The 16,406-nt window shown below is 47.9% G+C and overlaps 1 protein-coding gene across 1 annotated transcript; it reads right to left on the bottom strand.

Annotated features, from left to right (window-relative positions):
• Positions 1 to 353: 353 nt before the first annotated feature.
• On the bottom strand, positions 354 to 14,992 carry LOC111598070 (laminin subunit alpha). Its single transcript, XM_023313104.2, has 17 exons — positions 14,560 to 14,992; positions 14,207 to 14,353; positions 11,581 to 12,205; positions 11,316 to 11,525; positions 11,146 to 11,254; positions 10,786 to 11,087; positions 10,448 to 10,720; positions 10,333 to 10,393; positions 9,486 to 10,274; positions 8,768 to 9,419; positions 8,196 to 8,702; positions 7,803 to 8,136; positions 7,635 to 7,740; positions 5,824 to 7,580; positions 2,393 to 5,756; positions 2,114 to 2,328; positions 354 to 2,054 (listed from the first exon to the last, which is right to left on the bottom strand). Exons 1-17 carry the CDS (start codon positions 14,791 to 14,793, stop codon positions 601 to 603), a joined length of 11,139 nt encoding a protein of 3,712 aa, XP_023168872.2. The 5' UTR covers positions 14,794 to 14,992; the 3' UTR covers positions 354 to 600.
• Positions 14,993 to 16,406: the final 1,414 nt, after the last annotated feature.

Here is a 16,406-nt window from a genome sequence, read left to right as displayed (position 1 = left end):
TAGAATATATAGACAAGTCTTTTACACAATAATGAAAGAAATATGTAATACTATTAAAAGGCAAACGCTGCGGAGGGGACAATAGAACTCCGGGAATCCCGGCAACTGAAAAACGGAAACATTTTCAAATTCTATGGTCGCTCTGCTCGATGCTGAAGCTTGTGCATCCAATTCTCTACCTAACGAGACTTGTGTAAAAACTAATCAGAAAACTTAAATAAATATGTATCTATAACATAATCGTGAAATCAGATGTGTTTTCCTAATAACTAGAAAGAAGTTCCTAGAAAATTATGTTCAAATTGATACAAAATATTTATTTATTGAATGCAAGTTAAGAGATTATTTTCAGAATTATAAAAAATTTAAGCAATTTATGGATATTACGGATTGGCACAAGATTTTACTTATATAAGCTATATATGTACGACGTTCGGCTATGCTGTAAGTCCGCGTCTCGTAGGACTTCCAGTCCATTAGACAGCCCGTCGATTTTGTTCGTATTGTTTGTTCGTTCGTTGTCCTTTTCAGAATTGCAATTGTTGTCATCTCTCCTCCCTTGCTTGTCCTTTATCAAGTGGAGTGTTGTTCAAAGGTGGCTTAGTTCTGCGGGCAAACACCTTGCCAGATATCGCCAAAGACCAGATTCGGCGTTATGGTCACATCCTTCTTATTGACTTGGATATTCCTGATGCAACCGTTGTAGGTCTTTCGCGTCTTAATGCCCGGCGCTTTAGCAAACGCATGATGACCGCCCATAAACAATGGACGATTCGTCTTGGTGAACGCCGAGCCGTCAAGGCCCACGCCCGGCTTGGAGCTGATGTAGTCAACGGCAATGGTAATGACAAATTTGGATTTGATGGCCTGCACATTGCGCCATTTGCTATCGCAGAAGCTGGCATTGTCCGGCAGCGTATAGTTGGTGACGATCGTGTTCTTGGCATCGGACTTCACGGTGAAGAAGAGCGAATTATTCACCAGCTCCAGGATCATGTACGAGTTCTTGCCATGTACTGAGAACAGCAAGCCGTTCGGATCTCGTGGCCGGAAGTCAAAGTTGATGCTGACATCGGTGCCCACAATGAAGCGCTCAAAGAGCTTCACATAGCCGCTCGGCTGATGGAAGTAGTATCCATTCTCCACTTCCTCCGAGCAAGGCACCACCTGGTGCACTATTGGCTCCGTCTCCAATCCCAGGCCATTGAACTTGATGTCCTTGATGCAGCCATTGTAATATGATGTTGTATTGCCTCCAAATCCAGTTTGAAGTTTGAGATTCGGTTCCAGATATTTGGTAATACCTCCCACATAGACGGGGAATGTCACCGACAGGACTGGCGAGGAAGTGGCGCGTTCATTGTTCAGCTCCACAGAGCCCGCCTGCTCCACGCCATCTATGCTAAGGCTAATCTTACGATTGGTGCGCACGAATTCTATTGTATGCCAATTGCCGTCCAATAGATCCTCCTCGCTGGAAATCTTCGCCGAGACGGTGGCGCCAACGTTCACCTGGTGGTACACACGTCCATCCGACATGTAGACCGCTATGAAGTCATCCTTTTCCTGCCCAGCCGCATAGAAGAGCAGGCCATTGGGATAGCTGGTTCGTATGGACAGGCTGATGTCGTAGTGCTTGCGCAGCTTAACGGGCAGCGATCCGAATTCCAGACGCTGATCCTTGAGCGAATAAAACCGATAGCCAGCCTGCACAAAGTCAACGTCATAATTTGGATTGACGGGCAATTTGCAGCTGGGATCACTGGGCTGATTGAGGATGGGTGGCGGACGTAGTTTGCCAATTGGTTTTGGTGTGGTGGGCGGACCCAATGGCGGCAGTGTTTCTTTTTCTATTATGGGCAACTGTGTGGTGGTCGTCGTTGTTGTTGTCGTTGTTGTCGTTGTTGTGCTTGTTGTAGTTGTTGCCCTTGTTGGCGTTGTATGTTCAGTTGGTGAAATCATAAACATATCCACGTTGTCTGACCTATTTGGTGGCGGCTCTAGCTCATTGGTACCAAATGGATAGTAGATGGGCATCGAGCTCGGCTCGTAAGCTAAAAGAGATGAATAGAGAATAGAGTATGGAATTAAAGGAGACGTTCGGTTGGCTTACCTAGTATATCCTGGGGACAACCATTGATGTTGCCATTCTTCTTCTCAGCGCTATCCGCAAAGTTGATGGTCTCCCCGTTGACAGTGACGTCGCGAATGCAGCCTAAGAAATAGGCCAATGTGGATATGGCACCCTTGGGTGGAACATAGTTGTCTGGTATTCCGCCAAAGAATATATCGCCGCCACTTATTTCAAGAGGTGACGGCATGCCCAGCCTGTGGAAGATCAATCAGGAATGTAGGTTCAAGTATACGACTATATAAACAAAGATTAGCTTACCGTGCATCCCAGCTGTCATCAACGGAGAGCCGCAGCTGATCGGCGCCGTGGTGCACGGTGACCGAATGATCCTCGCCATCGTTGAACAGTTGATTGTTGATGACCAGCTCGCTACCCATGCTGCGCAGCGTGAGATAGCCACGATCCAGGGTGAGGGCTATGGTTGAGCTTTGGTCATGATTGGCGGCATAGAAGAGCACGCCATCGAGCTGGCGGGTCTTGAAGCTCAACACCACATCGAAATTGTTGTTGGACGAGATATTAGCGATGCGAAGGAAGCCATATTCATGCGGTGGATACGACAGAGATGTGGAGTACTTGTCGGGACAGCCTTCGGCCACGCCAGTGCCATTTGCATACTGCGTGAGATCCACTTTCTGCCCGGCGATGCTGACATCATCGATGCAACCATCAAAGTTCTGTTTGACAATTTCTGAAAAATTGCGAGGTCCCGGATAGCCGCCGAAGTACATGCGCTTCAGATTGGGCATGTCTTCTGTGCTGCCGGCGGGCGCCTTCTCGTTGAAGATCAGCACATCGTCCACCTTGAGCAGACCTTGGCGACCTTCTCGCTCGGCTACCACACGATGCCACTGATTGTCATTGTAGTGCTCCTGACTGCCCGACGATACCAAGCCGCCACCCAGCTTGAAACGGAAAAAGATTGCCCCATTGACCAGCTCAATGGACATGTAATGCGTGCCACGGCCATAGAAGAACAACAGACCGTTGCCGGAATCCTTGGCGGCCTTGAAGCGGAACTGAATGCTCGAGCGTAGCTTAAAGTTGAACTGCGATGCCTTTAGTTGGACAAATCCGTTGCCCTTGAAGCGCAGCCCAGTGACTGGCATTTGATCCTCGAGCAGGACGTCACGTTCTTTAGCGCCCTGCTTGTTCTCCTCGCCATAGACAAAGTTCCAGAGGCCAACGTTCTCATCGCCTATGCGTAAGTCCTCAATGTCGCCATTGAAGGAGCTGAAGTTGATGTCATCGGGTGCGATAAAATCGGAGGGACCCGGATAGCCGCCAACAAAGAGTCGACTGTTGCGATCCACATGCAGCACGTTGTTGGCGCCAACCAAAATGGCGGACTTGGTATGATCCTTCACCTTATTTTTCAGCTGCTCTCGTATGGTGAGCTTGGCATTGGAGCCCACACGATCGAATATGGCCTGATACCAATTGCCGTCGGCCACATACTTATCGCTGGTGATTCGCTCCGGTCCGTTGCCCAGATCAATGGTCATTATCGGATAGCCATTGAGTATCTCCATGGCCACAAAGTCATTGTTCTTCTGGCTGGTCTTGTTGTCGTTGCCCAAATACAGGAGGAAGCCGTTTGGCTCGTTGGTTCTGAAGGCCGCCGACAACTTGGTCTTGGTGGCCAGCAGCGGCACCTTTTCGGGCGTCTTCAGTTCCAGCACGGTGTTGTTTGTAAAGTGAACGCCCACCTTAATATTGTTGGCTATGCGTCTGGCGGTTTCAATTTGTCGCTTCAGGTGCTCAATGTCCTCGCCGAGTTGCTGACTGCGTTTCGCCACCTGCTGCTGTTCGGAGCCAATGTCATCGACAAGTTGGCCAAGCTTTGGTACGCTCGTCTCAACGCTGTCCAATTGATTGTTGGCCTGCGAGATGTCTTTGTTGGTTATGTCCACATCGCGACTTATGTTCCGTGCCTTGTCCAGCTCTTTGGGTGTCTGTGCGCTAACTGGTTCCAGGATTTTGAGCACATTCTCTAAAATTTCCAGAGCATCGCTGGCATTGCTATTCGAGCTCTTCCACATATCACGCTGCGTTTCAGCTGGTAATTTCTCGATCAGAATGTTGATCTCCTTCAACTGATCGTTGGTGGCGCCATTCAATTGCGAGATTTCCTGTACTTTGCCAGCCGAACCATTCAGACGCGGCTCCAGATCATCCTGCACCTTAAGCAGCGCTTGATTTGCCTTCTGCAACAGCTCCAGAGACCTAGTAGCAGCATCGCTGGCTCGATCCTCAATGCCATCTGTTTGCTGAGTGGCATTGGTTGCAGCGATCTTGGCCTCCTGCGCCGATGCCTCGGCCGACTGCACAGCATCAACAATGTTCGAATAAGCGGTCGCTGCCTGCATGGCTGGTTCCGAGCTGGATGTCATATTGAAATATTGGGTAGTCAAATCCTGGGCTCTGAAGCTCAATTCGGCTGCACGTTCTTCCGCCTGCTGTGTCAGCTCGGCGGCTTCAGTGTACTGCGCGTCGCGTTCCGGCAGATAGTTGTCGACGTCCATGTTGACAGCCTTCAGCTGCGTCAATGCCGTGCGCAGATCGTCGAGCTTCTTTTCAATGTGGGTCAGCGTAAAGTCGCCATTTTTCAGATAGTTAACCGCTTCCTTGATATTATTCTCCGCCTCGCGCTCCTGCTCGGAAACTGTATCGAATTTGGAATTATCGTATGCCTGCTTGTTCAACACATTCAAACGTTCCACATCGCTGGACTGACTCTGCGATTGCTCGCTCCAGTTGAATAGATCCTCCAGCTTGTCGCTGAATTCACCGATTTCGTTCTTCAAGGCAATGAGGCTTCTGTTTTGCTTCTTGATGGGATCGACTAATATGTCCACCTCATCGTAGAGTTGGCGCGCCTTCTCCAGGACCAACTCATTGGTCTGCACTTCGATGGTGGTGGCATTGATTTGGTTGAGTAAGTTCTGGGCCTGATCCAAGGCGGCATCAATTTTGGTGCTAGCCGTCACCTCCATATTCTCAGACAGAGATTCGACAGCTTCAATGGCGTCTCGTGCGTGTTGCGCGCTACCCAGCGCCTCGTCATGCACAGCGGACACGTTGCTTAGCAAAACGCCAGATCTTAGACGAATGTCCATAGCATTGCCGAGCGTTTGATTGACCTGCTTGGCATACAATTTGCTAGCCGCTTCCAGCTCGTTGTTGAGCTTTTGCGATGGCGACAAATTGACGCTGGTTGGATCCAGGGCGTGCACCTTGGGCACCAGCTCATCCGCCAGCTCGTCATAGTAGTTCAGCTTTTGGCTGGTAAAGAAGGCCAAGCTGACAGTTTCGAAATCCTGCAGGACACCATCGATTTGATAGCGCATCTTATCGGTTAGATCTAGGAGCGCATGATGACAATTGTTGCACTCCATGCAGCCATCTTCAGTGAGCACCCAGCGGTTCGGGCACGCCTCACAGCGGTCTCCAATCACACCAGGCAGGCAGACGCACTGACCCGTCTGCGGATTACAGCCAGTGCCGGAACGAGAATAGCCCTGATTACAGTTGCATGGCGTGCAGCCCTCCTTCTCATATTTCCAGTGGTCCACGGTGCAGCGATCACATTGACGACCCGTGACGCCCGGTTTGCACAAGCCTGAAATCAGAAAGAACGATGGAATGAGATCGTCTAGACATGGAGTATGTTTCAGGTAAATATTTACAGTGTCCCGTATGTTCGTTGCATTGGGTAGAGTTGGATGCAGCTCCGCAGTCGCAGGCGCGGCAGCCAATGCCGGAATCGAAGCCGTAATGATCGGGTTTGCAGCGATCGCAGCGTTCACCAATAACGTTCTCATGACACTTGCATTTGCCCACGAACGGATCGCACTCCAGCGTGCCCAGCTCATCGCAGTCGCAGCTCTGACAGTTCTTTAGCTGCACAGCATCACCGTAGAATCCAGGTGCGCACAGATTGCAAGCCATGCCCGAGGTGTTGTTCAGACAGCGCAGACATTCACCTGTGCGTGTGTCGCAGGCACCTTGCTCATTGGGATTTATGTTGCCAGAGCATTCGCAGGGCTTGCACACATCACCCGGTGTCTCGGGTGAGCCATAGAAGCCGTTGGCGCAGCTCTCGCAGCGTGCGCCCGTGTAACCGGGCAGACACTCGCAGTGGATCTCCTTGCCCGACTCAGAAATCTCACATCCGGAGGCAAAGTTATTGGAATCGAAGGGCAGTGGACAGGCGCATATCATGCAATCGTGCGGCGAGCCATTGGTGGCATTGCCATAATAGCCAGCCACACATTGCTCGCAGTGGTCGCCACGCGTCGAGTGCTGACAGTCTTTACAGATGCCAGTGGCGCAGTCACAGGTCTCGGCATGGCCATTGCAGTCGCAGGGGACGCAGTAGCCGCCATATGGCCCGTTCTCTACACGATGATAGCCAGGAGCGCAGTCCTCACACGAGTGTCCGGCATAGCCGGGCGGGCACTGGCATTGCTCCACGGCCAGGAATTGATATTCGCCCGTGCCATCGGCATCTTCGTCGGCCAGCGTCAAGTAGACATCCGAGATCTGCGTATTGAGCGTCTGTTCCCAGTAGTTGGCTCGTATGAAGATCATTCTCAGATCACGCAAAGCCATCATGAAGTCAGCACGGCTAACAGATTTGCCACTCTGCGTCTGGAAGTTGGTCTCCACCATTTGCAGTCGATTCTTGAAGGGCAAATTGCTGCTGGGCTGTTCGTAGCTCTGATGGACAAGTACATGATCCTTGCTGAGCAGTATGACATCCGGTGCCACAATGGCCTTGCCCACAAAGCCCGACGTAAAGTATAGCGTGTAGGCCAGATCTCCGCCATATGCAGATATGTGACTATTCTGATTGAGCAGGTAGTCAAGGAGGCCAAAGTAGGCAACGCGCTGATCGTTCGTTTCCCTCAAGGAGAAGTCCGCTTGCAGCGTGGTCTCATTCACAATAAGATCCTCCTGCGACACATCCCATATCTCGAATTCAATGCTCTTGTTGGTGAAGTCAGCCGAGTTGATCGTCGTGTGGCGCATCAGGCTGACATTGTAGACGCGCAGATAGGCACTGGTGCAGCGCGATGTCTTGCCAAAGCAGAAGCACGTGGTGCATCCGTCGGGATTGCTCTCCTGCAAGTTGTATGTGCCATCCACGCACTGATCACAATCGCGTCCAACCACATTCTTCTTGCAGAAGCAGCTACCATCGATCTTGTCGCACACCTCCAGCTCCGTGCCCGGCGTATGGCAGCTGCACTGGCTACAGCGCGGGAATTCATAAAAGCCATGGGCACAGGTATCGCAGGCACGGCCAACGATATTGTCGCGACACTGACAGGAGCCATTGAACATGTCGCACTGCTGATTTCCGTGCGCTATGCCCATATAGTTGCAGTTACAGCTCTCGCAGCCGATCACCTGATGGAAGCCATAGGTATTCGCCGCACACCTAAAACGGGGTAATTCCTTGAGTTCCATTTTTGCTTACTGTGAGTGCACTTACTTGTCGCACAGAGCTCCAATCACGTTTGGCGGGCACATGCACTCTCCTGTGGTTGGCTCACACATGGCAGTGCTGGGGCAGTCACAAAGCTTGCAATCGGGGAAGCCTGAAAGAAGCAACTGGGTTTGAGCAATGCCTGGAATGCGAACTGACTTTGTCTTATGTCACCATAATAGCCTGTGCGGCAAGCCGTGCACTGACGTCCTATCACATTCTTACGGCACTGGCACTGTCCGCCGAATGGATGACACTCAAAGCTGGTCGAGCCGGCATAGTCGCAATTGCACGGCAATGCGCCGCTGTTGTAGTCGGCGGTCAGTGAGAAGACGGCATTCTGGCAGAATTTACTGGCGTTGTGTGTGATGTGGAAATGGTCTTGGCCGCAATTCTTGATGAACTCCTTGGTCTGATCGAATGTCTCCTCCACCAGCAGATCGTCGTTATATTGATCGACGGGCACCACCACCAAATAGTCCAACCACACTCCTTGCGCACGCGAGTTCTTTACGACATAGAGTGTTGTATGATAGATGGAATTTAAAGAGTTCCAATGGAGCTTACCGTCAGTGTGAACTTGAAGTCATCCTCAATATCGAACCACCAGTCATCGCCAGTGGGTCGAATGACGCCACGGCAACCGGAACTGGATGGGCAATGCTGTATATCGAACTTGCCATCGTATTGATTCTTGCCAGCGGTTAGTGTGTAGAGCACCTGATACTTGGGATGATTGGGCTGATAGTACTTCACCAAAATGACATAACGATGTGGCTCCGACACCTTGGACTCAATCACAATTGTGCCCTCCTCGCGGGTGTCCAAGTGCACAAGCTTCACACGCTCATCAAAGGCAGCATATGGAGGTTTGTTAGTGGCAATGCGGTCCTCGTGATCAGTTTCGAATTCGATCTTCTTCGAGTCGGGAACTGAGCGGAATTTCGGCGTGGCGCATACCTTGTTGTGTATAACACACACAGGACTTGGATTGATGTAATCAATCGACCACTGGTCGACTGGTATGGCCGTTACGGAAATAATGGGCACGCGAAAGACGTCATCGATATCCGCCTGAAAAAATCGAAATGTTTTTGCTGTGAGAAACGATTGATCTGATCTTCCCAGGGAATACTGACCGATATGGTAACTGGCTGCAGTTCATCCTTGTTGATATAGAAGGCCTTTTCGCGGCCATCATCATTGATCGGCGTGCGACAGACCGTGGAGTAAAGACATGGGTACAGATAGACCGACGATTGAGAGTCTGGATCATTGCCTAGCCTGAGATTCACATCGTACGGCACTGCATAGTTTCTCTCGCTGATGTAATCGATGACAAAGATATAGCGTCCACTGCGCGGCACATCCACGATGTAGTTGAGCTCCTTTTGGGTGTTGCTAAGCACAGGTATCTCGCCCACATGGCTGACAATCTCCAAATGTTCTGAATCGCTGTAGACCTCGGTGGGATTTGTCGGCTTATCATTGGCGCCAATAACGAAAGGGTTTGACGCTGGCTCGAAGACGTTGACGGAGGCGTATTTATAGTGGCGGCAAAGCTCCATGTTGCCCAGCTCACAAGGATTGGCAATGTGACGGGTCAGTATGGATGCCTCATAGTAGGCAGCGGGCAAGAGCACAAAGTAGTCCAGCATCACGTTCTTGTTGGCCTTGGTGGTGAAGTTGTAACGTCCAGGATCAAGGACCACTGCCGAGGGCTTGTTGCCCTTGGGTCCAGAGACGGTGACAAACTCTGGCTCGCTAGTTGGGCGCAGCAGAACCTTGACACTATATGAATTAAGAAATTTATTAAAAGGACGAATCCACATTCAAGTTAAGTTGAACTACACTCACTTCTGGTCCACCTCGAGCGGATTCTCGGACTGTATGAGTATGCTTGCTGTAACGTTCTTCTCGTTGGGGTTCATGTAGCGTATGACAACACGATATACCGAGGACTTGACCACAGTCAGCTCATTGCGCACCTCGTTCTGTATGTCGATGAACACGGCGTAGCCTTTGCTGCTGAAGTCTGGGAAGACCTGGTCATCGGACTGATAGCGCACCTGAGTGCCTGATGGCTGCTGACCATCCTCGTACTCATATTGGAACTGATGCAGCGTGGGGAAATAGTGAGTTGTCAGCGGCTGTGTGCAGGCGCGACCCGTAACACGTGGATGGCATTTGCACTGGCCGCTGATCTTGTCGCATTCGCTCTTCCACGAGCCGCCAACATCACAGCTGCAGTCCTTGCAGCCAAACAGCGAGGAGCCATCCAGATCAAAGGTGCCATCCTTGCATTCGCGGCACTGACGGCCCATGGTGTGCGGCTTGCAGTGGCAATTGCCCGACTTGGAGGCGCAAGTGTCTAGGCCCGAAACGGTGCCATCAATGAAGCAATCGCATTCCTGACAGCCCTCCGGATTGCTAACGGTCAAGTTCCAGTAAAGCGGCTTGCACTCATTGCAAATCCTGCCCGTTACACGCTCCTTGCACTTACACAGCTCACCCACGGGCACTGAGCCGCAGCCAGCAAATTGATCGATCACACCCGCAGGATCGCAGTTGCAGCCCTCGCAGGCGGGGAAATTGTAGAAGGATTCCTTGCACCTCTCGCACTGACGACCATCAAAGTTGGGCTTACTGCAGACGGAAAGCGAATTCGAATACATTTAAGTACGGCTTACAACATTGGACATACCAGAAACATCCATCCTCATTGCAGGTGACACCCTCCGAGCCATGTTCATCGCAGTTGCAAGCTGCAAATTATCTGATATAGATTGTGAACAAACACTCCACAGGTAACCACTTACGCAAGCACTCCGGATAGTTGTAATAGCCGGCACTGCACATGTTGCAGAGCTTGCCGGAATAGTTGATCAGGCAGTTGCACTTGCCGGTGTTGTCGCAAGTGACCGCCGAGCTGCCAGTGGTGGAGCAGTTGCAGGGCTGACACGATGGATAGTTGAAATATCCGGGCAGGCAGCGATCGCAGCGCGGTCCACCGAAACCTTCACGACAGATGCACTGTCCAGATTCCTTGTTGCAGATTTCCGACTCGGTGCCCTCGTGGTCGCAGTCACAGTCTGTAAGAGCAGATGGGATGTGCTTGATATAGGATGTAGCTTAGCCTGAAATTGTGTTCACTTACAGGAGCACGTGGGCTCGTTGTAGTAGCCATCCTTGCAGCGCTCGCACTGTGCGCCACCCCAATTGCTGAGACAGGTGCAGTTGCCGGAGATGACGTCGCAGTCATTGTTGATGGAGCCCAGCTTATTGCACTGACAGGCCTTGCACTCGGGGAAGCCGTAATACGACTCGGCACACTCCTTGCAAAGGGCGCCAGCGAAATTGGTCTTGCAGGGACAGATGCCATTGACAGCCTCGCAGTTGTAGCCGTTGGTGCCGTTCAAATTACACTCGCATTCACGGCACTGCGGATAGCCGTAGTAGCTGGAAGAAGGAAGACATTAGCTTAGTTGCACTTAGCATGGGAGCTTGTTGTGCTCACCCATAGGAGCAGGAGTCACAGTTGGGTGGCTGGAAGGCAGCACGGCACTCGCACTTGCCCGTCTCCTCCTCGCAGTGACCCGTCGAGTAGAAGAATTCGCAGTTGCAGGCTGCAAGCGAGTTTTAGTTGATCAATTGAATTTGGCTTAGTTGCACGCGCGAAGCACTTACGACTGCAGACATCCGTCTCGTTCCAGTACTTGCCCCTGGGGCGATAGTATTTGGGCTTGCACTTGTTGCAGTTGGTGCCTTCGGTGTTGTGTTGGCAATTCTGGCAGACGCCGCCGCCATCGTAGTGGCCATGGATATCCAGGGAGAGACCCTTGCGGTTCACATCCTCATCGTAGATGCACTCGTTGCTGTGGCCATGGCAGTTGCAGGCTGTGTAAATGTGATGCAATCAAATGATATTCTATTGAAGGTCTTCACTACTCACGCTCGCAGTTGAATGGACGTGCGTTGGTGTTCTGACGCCACTTCTTCTGCTCGAATCCCGGACAGCACTGGTTGCACTGAATGCCGCAGGTGTGATGCTGGCAGCGACAGGCTAGGATGCGCACAGGACTGAGTGGATCCTTGACATCGCAGGTATCGGCATGACCATTGCACATGCAACGTCCACCGATCGAGATGTCCTTAATCGAGTAGAAATAACGTCGCGTTACTGTCGGATCCTGTCGTGCCACAGACATCAGATGACCCAGCAGATTCTTGGTACGCAACAGACGTATGCGCACGTTGGTGGCACGCGTCCATTCCTGCAGCACCGTCGAGTTGAAGTAGTTGGTGGACGAGGGACGTCCATTTAGCAGCATAACGGGTATTTCTCCATTCTCTAGCGGCACAATTTTCGAGTATTCCGTGGTGCAAATGACATCGTTGTCGCGCGTTATTGGCTTATAGGTGTCCTTGCCAAAGTAGGTCTCACAATCGGCGGGCGTGTCGGAGAAGTGCTGCCAGGGTGTCCAGGTCTTGCCATAATCCGTCGACTTCTCCAGCGTCCAGAGGCCTGGACGCGGCGAGTTACCCATGCGTATGAACAGGTAAGCGACATGGAATTCCTGAAGATATAAAGCTGATTAATGTGGAAGTCCTTGTGAGTCTTATAGTATAAAGTTAGTTAAAGACTCTAAGCTGAGTGCCATTGAAATAATCGTCTTCTGCTTGTGGTTGCTTTTCTTTAAACTAAAGTTCTGGAAGGTCATCTATATCATCTTCTGTTGGACTTAGTTACATATATATATATATATATATATATATATGAATATATATTGTTTGATCTTCTATATTCTATAATATATATTCTTTGCAATATAACTTATAGTTAAACTTTGAAATTATTATTTGTTAAACAACATATTCTTTCCCTGATAAAGTCTAGCTTGGCTACAGATATACATATATTAATATAGATATATTCATTCCGACTATGCCTACATACATCTTAAAAATCGTTGATAATTGAATCTTCTACCAGCCGATTTTCAGGGGCCAAGCAAATTCATTAAAATTTATTAGCTTCGTGTACACATAAGATCTGTGTAGATATGTCAATATATCTATGAGTGTGTGTGTGTGTGTTTGTGTACATACGGAGCTTGCATGAGATCACTGAAGAGAATTAACTTTATGCTCTCCAGTATACTAAATTTATATGCGTTCACAAAATGTTTGTTTATTTTGTTTTTTTTTTCTTTCGTTTGCTTTTCAATTTGAAGTCAATTGAAAAGGAACCAAATGTACATATATATATATGCAGATATATATAAGCAAGATATATGTAGATACATGTATGAAAGATTGTTTACAGTGGCTGTGGTTGCTATGTTTAGCTGATATGTTGGGCAAGACATAAGGTCTAAACGAACTGAGTTAAGAGGAAGTCTTAGCTATAAAAGAATACTTTGAATTTCAGTTGCAAGTTTTTATAAACTTTTTGGCATATTTTATATAATATGATATTTCTTTAGCATGCATACATATACCTATATAATTCACTTCAGCATATATCCACACAAAATGCATTCATAGTACTAAAATATGCTGCAGACGTTTGCATTTTTAGATATTAGATGATCTCATTTCAGTGCTCAACAGCAACTCAAGTAGAAAACATATATAAACATACATATATACATATATATATATACCTATATGTAGCTCTGTAACGCTTCGTATAGTCTATGGAACTTGGGCTATAAGTAGCTACAGCTACATGATCTGAGGCGTTTCCGTTGCAAGTGCGATAAGTCGAGCGCCAAGTGTGACCCGAAAGTTGTTATATGGAACAGTTTCAGACTATACTAAATGATAAGCGTGGGCTGCGACTATATAAAATTCTTTCAAGTGCTATCAGTAGTTAGAGAATACATCATATATATATATATATATATATATATATGTGTATATAGAACATCAGAACTAAATTGTATAAATTCTAAGCAAGGAGAAGCCTTCTTTTAGCTACTTATCGCTACGAAAAAAATAAATATCAAACAAGAGTCAACGTTCTGTGTGGCAGTTTCTAAGTGAGCATGTAAACTGAGACAAGCCAACATAAAAATATACATATGTATACATATATATACATATATATACATATATGTGTGTGTGTTTGGGCTACAAGCTGATAACCCGCCAACTCCAAGGGGGAAACAACAACAGCGACTCAACAGCTCAGCAAGATTTTTCGCTGTGGCTTCAAACTGAACAAAAAAAAAGAATAAAAAAAATAAGAATCAGGGTTCTTCTTCTTCTGCGTCGTCGCTGCGGACGTCGAAAATGAAATGAAAACCCATTAAAATTGTTTTCTTTAAAGCAATCCGCTCACTAATTTTACGAGCCTGTCCCTGTTCGCTGTCTGAGTTAGGAGCAGTTCAAGATGATCGAACCAGCACACATATGGGAGCATCACACACACACACACGCATACATACAAACTGTTGCATTGACTCGTTTTTTTGTGGTTCCCTTCTCCCTCGCTGCACTCTTTTGTTTTCTCTTATTTTTTTTTGGCTACACCTTTCTTTGATGGCTGTGCGTTTGTTCTGATTGCTGCTTACCTGTTCGAAATTGATGGTCAAATTGACTTCGTTGAATTTCATGCCACGGGACAGGGGTGGACTCTGCCACCAGGCCTCGGTGCCATCGATTGCATTCGCTGGCGGATGATTCTTCTCCGGCACATTGGGATCACAATAGTCGCAGACCTAGAACAAACGAAACACATGTTATTATATAAAACTTCAGACTTATGGCTATAAATAGATTCGATTTGAATGTTTAGCACATGTGGCACGAAAGAACTTCAACATGCTGCACAAGAATCAGATTCAGAATGTTGTATGTATACTCAGAGTTAGAAAGAAAATCATATGAGATATTCTGATTTATGTATTTATATTATCTTATCTACCTGTCCTTGAATAACTGAATAATCAATGTGATCATTCTCTGTATTCGCTCCGACCAGTTTGCAATAGAGTTCGGGTCCATCAGTATCCTCGCCACATGTGGCAGTTGCTTGAATCTTGCGGCCAGTGGCCAGATTGAAATATGGCGGCGTTAGCTCAGCATTGCATAGTGCGATAAGCAGGGCCAGGGCAAAGGCCACGCCCATGACACTGATTGGGGTCGCACGCAGCCCCATTGTGCACTCTTTCTCTTTCTTTCGCTCACACGCACTACTGGGCGCACAGCAATAAGAAATGTCCTTTATTTTGTCTCACTTCCGGTTCACAATTCTGTATTCCACTTTCTTATCTTCTGGCACTTTTTATTTATTTTTCACTTTTTCGATTCTTATTCACTTTCTTTTTCAGAGCCCATCCAACCGCACTGGATGGCTCGTCGCGAGCAACTGAACTTCATGCAGTGAGAAGTTTTCCTCGGTACCCCAAACAAATAATGTCTGCATCGGAAACTGACGGAAGCAGCGACAGTGTTCGGCTCACCCGAAGATCGTCTGTCGGCTGTCGGTTGTCGGTGATCCCGGCCCATTTATTACTTCATCGCACAGCTGAGAGAGCGGAGATAACGCACTTAACGTCGTTTGTTGTGCTTGCGATATTCGTTTATTTTTCTCTCAGCACTTCCAGTTTTTTGTCTGCTCTCTCATTATCTTGAGCTCGCGCTCTCTGCTGCTAAATGCCGGCCGGCTTTTCTCTGCGAGTGGAAGTGGAATGGAAGTGAGATTGAGAGTGAGACAAATCAAAACAAGTGAAGTAGCTTGTTTACTTTGCTCTTGGAAAACGAAGAGCCGTTAGAGCCTATAAATGTTTAGTTGAGGGTAAAGTGTTGCCCAATTGTTCTAGACACTTGGGAACAAGACTGGTCACACTGGATAATAAGACTGGAATAATAATTGATTAAATGTATGGATGTATGAAATTGTTTATTACCGAACGATTTTAAGTAATAATAAAAGCATCGTTTAATTTGAACTTAAATTAAATTTAATAACAATTATTTATTGGTTAACATATGGTTTAGTTTTGCTGAAATAAAAGTTATGTTTTAAGCCAACTTTTTGCAAGCTAACTGGTCTGAAGGTGAATAACGGCTCAAATAGCCCATTCGCACTCAGGCATAGCCAACAAATCGAACCGAAACTCAACCTACAATCACTAAAAACTTGAAGTTTATTGCTAGAGCTATTAAAAAGCCAAGAAAGAAACGGCCTGCGCTAGTAGCGTGCTTTGGTTTGCTTTGAAAATCACGATCAAAATACAGTTAAAATTCATGACCAATGTATCGGCTGCGCAGTCGACGTTGCATGGCGGCAGGCAGCTGTTGGCATTTGCTGCGAAACTTAACGAAATGAATCGAAACTGGTTGCAGTTGCATTGCAGCTCTTGCAATGACAAAAATAATCGCACTGATAAAGACGGCTATGAGTGTCAAAAGTTTTTATTTGGCCTCAATTTGGCTCGTTACCAGCTGCATTGGCCACACTGTACAGGCGACCGCCCCATGGATGCAAACGAGTTCTGATGACGTAACACGCAACGTTGACGTTATAGTTGTTGCCGTTGTTATTGTCGATGCCGTTTCTTGCAACTCACGCAAAGTGCTTGGCCAAAGAGAAAAAAATAACAAATTTTAAATTGAATAGATATTTGTGTATAAGCAAACACATGTGCATATGTATGTGCGGCGAGTTTATACGACAGATCGATTGCAACATCAGCGAGAAGTTCTTAGCTTAACTTCGCTGCACATTGGTGCTAAAGCAGCACAAAAACAAAAGCTTCACGAATTAAA

This window comes from Drosophila hydei, unplaced genomic scaffold (assembly GCF_003285905.1).
Source record: "Drosophila hydei strain 15085-1641.00,03,60 unplaced genomic scaffold, DhydRS2 tig00000001-arrow-pilon, whole genome shotgun sequence".
Taxonomy (NCBI): domain Eukaryota; kingdom Metazoa; phylum Arthropoda; class Insecta; order Diptera; family Drosophilidae; genus Drosophila; species Drosophila hydei.
The sequence above is the reverse complement of the archived record's forward strand: the minus strand, read 5'-3'. Positions and strand labels throughout refer to the sequence as shown.